At 36.6% G+C, this 6917-nt stretch overlaps 1 protein-coding gene across 1 annotated transcript; it reads left to right on the forward strand.

Annotated features, from left to right (window-relative positions):
• LOC111373342 lies at positions 1 to 978 on the forward strand. The gene has a single exon (XM_022995860.1). It carries the CDS (start codon positions 1 to 3, stop codon positions 976 to 978), a length of 978 nt encoding a protein of 325 aa, XP_022851628.1.
• The last annotated feature ends 5939 nt before the right edge of the window (positions 979 to 6917 follow it).

The raw sequence follows: 6917 nt of genomic DNA on the forward strand, positions 1-6917 counted from the left end.
ATGTCGAGACAACAACAAAATCAAGCTACCATCGTCAGGGATTTGCTAAGGGTGGTACAAGATTTGGGTAGACAACAAGCACAGGCTGGCCCTGCTAGTGCAAACACTAACAACACTAACTCAATTGTGGAACAGTTTCGTCGTTACAAGCCCCCTACCTTTAATGGGATAACTGGCCCTCTAGCGGTCGAGGAATGGATAAGGGGTTTGGAACGAATTTTCAAGCAACTCTCTTGCACTGATGCCCAAAAGGTTTTATGTGCAGAGTTCATGCTAGTTGATGCATCTGGCCACTGGTGGGAGTCCGTTTCACGGACTAGGACTGAGGCACAACAACGTAACCTCACCTGGGCACGATTCAAAGAGGAGGTGATGGGAAAATACTTTCCACAAGCCCTGAGAGATCGTAAGGAGATAGAGTTTCTGCAACTTAAGCAGGGAAAGATGACATTGGTTGATTATGAGAGGAAGTTCGAACAACTTTCTAGGTATGCAGTGCATCTAGTGAATACAGAGCAAAAGAAAGCTAGAAGGTTCGAGCTCAGACTACGCCCAAAAATTGGAGGAATCATAGAATCTCATGAATTTACCACGTACATTCAAGTTCTACAACGAGCTCAAGCAATTGCAAATCGACTAGAACTCGATCAAACAACTCAAGAAAATACCGAATTTTTAGGAAAGAGGAAATGGAATGGGACGAACGAAGGTAAAGGAAATGGACAAAATAAGAGGGCTAGTTTTGAAAGGCGGTTAGAGTCAAACAAGTCGAATAGTGTTCTTACTCCTTGTCCTAAGTGCAATAAGGCTCATAGAGGCGAGTGTTTGTATGGAAATAATGTATGCTATCGATGTGGAAAGCAAGGTCATATTGCTACCAATTGTCAGGAACCCCCACCAAAGAGGGACAACGATCAAAGCAAAAAGGGACCAGCTAGAGTCTTTGCTTTAACCCAACAAGAGGCAACTGAGAATTAGGACATGATGGCAGGTAATCTAACTATATTTGAATTACTTGCCTATGTTCTTATATGCTTAGGAGCTGCTCATTCCTTGTTTACCCTATTTTCATTGCCACTAGTTGCGAAGAAGGCAGTAGTGTTCTAGAAGTTACTATTCTAGTGGCAGTACACTTAATACAAGCAAATAGGTAGAGGTTAAGATAGAAATGAATAGAAACGAATTTATAGCTAACATATACCTTTTAGAAATGAAGTATTTTTTATGCCATCCTAATGGCGGATTGGATAAGGAACGTTTATACGACAGTATGACGCTTTGGGAAGAAGATAAAATTTTAGAAGTCTAGAGAAGATGAGATCAAGGTCCTGTACCTCAGACTTTTCACCTGGATAAGAAAAAAATTTCGAGGACGAAATTTTATAAGGGGGTGAGATTGTAACACATTGAAAGTTTATGGCTCTAGAAATTTTAGGTTTAATCAAGTTTTTATGCAAGTAAATTAGCGATGCCTAAAAGCTAATTTGGATCTATATGAATATCTTTATAGTTGAGGAAACAAAGTGGAAACAAATATAAATTTGTACTTTTATTTAATTATGTCAAAATGGTTAACTATTGGTGGAGTTGATTTTCCTATCAATATTAGGCTCTTTTCGAAGTTCGAATTAAATGATGAATTATAAGCCAGTAATAATAACTACTTAGTAAATAAAATTAGTTATCAATTTAGACCATATTACTATAACAATATGAGACTCATCTGATAGATTATAATTAATTTTATGTATATTTAGATAAAGTTAATTTGGACTAAATTAAGTTCGAGCGATCAAGATTTGGGGATTAATTCACGTAGCAATTAGGCTTGTCATTATCCATATCATGATTCCCTTATTATTTTGTTATAGTAGGATTTGGAGTTAGCCATAAATTAGGCAAGAGATTATGTGATAAGTCCTAGTGAAATTAAATTCCATGTAAGCTTTCTGCTCTTGGTCGGTTTGGTTAAAAGATGATAATGATTACTTTTGTGGAAATTAAATAAGCGTTCTATTAGTTATTTAAACTGGTTGTTTGCATTAAATAAATTAAGCCTTATATCCAATGCAATTAGGAGTCCAACTTATTCTAATGTGTGCATAAGGATAATTTAATCAGGAATAAATCAATTCAAAGAAATGTATTTAGAATGTATTTTTAATGTATCTTTTAATATAATTAGCAAAAAGGTTATAATATTTTATTATATAATAATCATGTTTATCTTCATAATTTAAAAAAAAAATAGAGATTGAATAATACCCAACTCTGTTTTCCAAATGAAATCCATCATATCAAAGGTAGTTTTCTCCAATGAGTATACGTTATTAAAAAAAGATTGTCTTTTAAGATAATTAGGAAAAAAAAATATAATATTTTATTAACTTGAAAAATGATTTAATCATATCAAATCTCTGCCTTTCCATTTGAAACCCAGTACATAGCAAAAAAAATAAAAAATTAGTTTCCTCTATTTGTATACACGTGTTGAACACATGTATATAGTTTAGTTTTCTCCTACATTCGTACGTGTTGGATATAATTATATATATTGTAATTTATCTCTGTTTTAATCCTATCACTTGTGTTATCCTTAGTTTAACAATGATTACTCTTGATTTATAATTATCCTTTATATAATTTGGATAGATTTCAACCTTATAGAGGATAAAAACTAATACAATTCTAACCCTTATCAACTACTTTATGTTGCCTATAAATACGAATGCCATACACATATTTTACCATGAACACCATTCCTTTAACTTTGGTTCTGTTCTTTAAATTCAGTAGCTTCCTTGCTTTTACTGTCCATCTATTCCACGCACATACACGGTTTCTCAATTTCAAAGGCACCAAAACTCCTTTTTCCTTTTTTTTACTATAAATATTCTGCAAAGGTCAAATTGTTGGAACATATTTTAGAAGCACAAAGCCGTCAACCTTCTTTAATTACGCGCAAGGAAGTTGCAGAAGTCTGGAAATTGAAATATTCTCTTGGATTATTCTTTCAAAAATTTATTGATCTAATGAGGTAGGATACTATGTGCAAGTGATTTATCCTTGCAATATTATAATTTTTTTTACGTGATTTATTTCATGAAATGTTAATTGACCTGCGGGTCCTTATGAAATGAAATGTGAGATCTCCTTCGAGTCATCTCAAATATGTTAGAGAATTCGATTGATCACCGATTGCTCTTGATGGAATGATGGTATGGAATGTTGTAAATTCATGTTTTAAAAGTTATTATATTGTTTGGACGCACGTATCCTACTGAGTAATACTCATTCCTTCAATTTTAACATTCCAGGTCAGATTGGTCAACGTGGATGGTGGCTGAGTGGTGCGCAGGTTGCCAAGTAAAAGAAATTTTTTTAGGAATCCATAATAAATTTGTTAAGACATTTTATGTTTCTCTTTAATTCCATTTATGACACTATGTTTATTTGATTCAGTGTTTGAGTTTCAATAAATTAAGGTTTTAAGTTTTAAATTTTATTTCTGCTTGATGTATGATTATGGAATGATATCGGTAACTCTTCAAATTTTAAGTCAATGAAATCTGGAGCGTTACACAAGCACCTGTTCTTCCACACGAATTCAAACGGCAAAAATTTATCATACGTCATGGTAAGCTATGAGTTCATTCAAAATCATCGTGAGCTTTCTGATGTGGGGCTTCATGGTCCTAAAACGGACACCGTATATGAAAGTTATGCCAGTTTCTTTGAACGTCGAGAACCCAAGCGTTTCATGTACGCAAGCGCCTATTCTTTCACACGAACTCAAATGGGCAAAGTCCATCATACATCATGGTGATGCTATTTTCTCATTCAGAATCATCGTGAGCTTTCCAAAATGGGGTTATGGTCCAAAAATGGACACCATATGTGAAAGTTATGCCATTTTCTTCGAACGCCGACAATCCAAGCATTCCATGCACGCAAGGGCCTATTCTTCCACACAAATTCAAACTGTCAAAATCCATCATACATTACTGTGAAGCTATTCGTTCATTTAAAATCATCGTGAGCTTTCCAAAATGAGGCTATGGGCTCAAAACAAACACCGTATGCCAAAGTTATGCCAATTTCTTCGAACGTCGGCAATCTAACCGTTCCATGTACGCAAGCATTGTTCTTCCACATGAATTTAAACTACCAAGATCCATCTTACATCATGGGAAAGCTATGAGTTCATTCAGAATCATCGTGAGCTTTCCAAAATGGGGTTATGGTCCCAAAAAGGACACCGTATGAGAAAGTTATGCCTATTTGTGCGAATGCCGACAATCCAAGCATTCCATGTAAGCAAGCGCATGTTCTTCCACACGAATTCATACTGCTAAAATTCGTCATACATCACGGTAAAGCTATGGCCTCATTAAGAATCATTGTGAACTTTCTGAAATGGGTTTATGGGCCTAAAACGGACACTGTATGCGAAAGTTATGCCAATTTCTTCAAACGTCGACAATCTAAGCGTTCCACGTACGCAAGCGCCTGTTCTTCCACACGAATTCAAACTGGAAAAATCCATCATACATTATGGTGAAGCTATGAGTTCATTTAAAATCATCGTAAGATTTTTGAAATGGGGTTATGGGCCTAAAACGGACATCGTATGCAAAGGTTATGCCAATTTCGTCGAACATAGACAATCCAAGCATTCCATGTACAGAGGCACCTGTTCTTCCACACAAATTCAAAGTGCCAAAATCTATTATACATCATGGTAAAGCTATGGGTTCATTCAGAATCATCGTGACCTTTTCAAAATGGGGTTATGGGTCGAAAACGGACACTGTATACGAAATTATGCCAATTTCTTCATACGTCGAGAATCCAAGCGTTCCATGTACGCAAGCGCCCGTTCTTCCACATGAATTAAAGTAGGAAAAATCCATCATACATCATAGAAAAGCTATGAGTTCATTCAAAATCATCGTGAGCTTTTTGAAATGGGGTTATGGGCCCAAAACAGACACCGTATGAGAACGTTATGCCTATTTGTTTGAACGCTGACAATCCGAGCGTTCCATGTACGCAAGCGCCTGTTCTTCTACATGATTTCATGCTACCAAAATCCATCCATACATTATGGTAAAGCTTTGAGATCATTCAAAATCATTGTGAACTTTCTGAAATGGGGTTATGGGCCCAAAACACCGTATGCGAAAGTTATGCCAATTTCTTCGAGCGTCGACAATCCAAGCGTTCCATGTACACAAGCGGCTGTTCTTCCACACGAATTCAGCCTGGTAAAATCCATCATATATCATGGCGAAGCTATGAGTTCATTTAAAATCATCGTGAAATTTTTGAAATGGTGTTATGGGCCCAAAACAGACAACGTATGTGAAGGTTATGCCAATTTCGTCAAACGCAGATAATCCAAGCTTTCCATGTACGGAGGTGCCTATTCTTCCACACGAATTCAAAGTGCCAAAATCCATCATACATCATGGCGAAGCTATGAGTTCATGTAGAATCATCATGAGCTTTTCGAAACGGGGTTATTGGCCCAAAACTGATACTATACGTGAAAGTTTTGCCAATTTCTTCGAACGTCGACAACCCAAGCATTCCATGTACGCAAGTTCCTATTCTTCGACACGAATTCAAACTTCCAAAATCAGTCATATGTCATGGAAAAGCTATGAGTTCATTCAAAATCATCGTAAGCTTTCTAAAATGAGGTTATGGACCCAAAACGGACATCGTATGTGAAAGTTATGCTATTTTCTTCGAACGTCGACAATCCAAGTGTTCCGTGTATGCAAGCACCTATTCTTCCACAAGAATACGCCATGGTGAAGCTATGAGTTCTTTCAAAATCATTGTGAACTTTCAAATAGTGGGGTATTATGGGCCCAAAACGGATACCGTATGCGAAAGTTATGCCAATTTCTTCGAACGTCGAGAATCCAAGCGTTCCATGTATGCAAGCGCCTGTTCTTCTACATGAATTCAAAGTGCCAAAATCTATCATACATCACGGCGAAGCTACAAGTTCATTTAGTATCGTCCTGAGCTTTTTGAAATGTAGAGGGTTATGGGCACAAAATGGACACCGTATGCGAAAGTAATGCCAATTTCTTTGAACATCGACAATCCAAGCGTTCCATGTACACAAGCGCCTGTTCTTTTACATGAATTCAAACTATTAGAATCCATTAAACGTCATGGGAAAGCTATAAGTTCATTCAGAGTCATCGTGAACTTTCCAAAATGAGGTTGTGGGCCCAAGACGGACACCATATGCGAAAGTTATGCCAATTTCTTCAAATGTCGACTATCCAAGCGTTCTATGTATGCAAGCGCTTGTTCTTCCACATGAATTCAAATTGGAAAAATTCATCATACATCATGGTGAAGCTATTAATTTTTTCAAAATCATCATGAAATTTTCGATGTGGGTGTTATGGGCCCAAAACGAACACCCCATGTAAAAGTTATGCCAATTTCTTCAAACATCGAGAATCCAAGCGTTCCATATACACAAGCACCCGTTCTTTCACAAGAAAACTTAAATAGTCAAAATTCATCATACATCATAGGAAAGCTGCTTGCTCATTCAAAATGATCGTGAGCCTTTCGAGATGGGGTTTTGGCTCCAAAATGGACACCGTATGTGAATTTTATGCCATTTTCTTCGAACGTCGAGAATCCAAGCATTCCATGTATGCAAGCGCTTGTTCTTCCAAATGAATTCAAACCGCCAAAATTCATCATACGTCATGGTGAAGCTATGAGTTCTTTCAAAATCATCATGAACTTTTCGATGTGGGGTGTTATGGGCCTAAAACAGACTTCGTATGCGAAAGTTATGCCAATTTCTTCGAATGTCGAGAACCCAAGAATTCCCTGTACGCAAGCATCTATTCTTTCACATGAATTCAAATATCCAA

This window comes from Olea europaea, chromosome 2, assembly GCF_002742605.1.
Source record: "Olea europaea var. sylvestris chromosome 2, O_europaea_v1, whole genome shotgun sequence".
NCBI classification, from domain to species: domain Eukaryota; kingdom Viridiplantae; phylum Streptophyta; class Magnoliopsida; order Lamiales; family Oleaceae; genus Olea; species Olea europaea.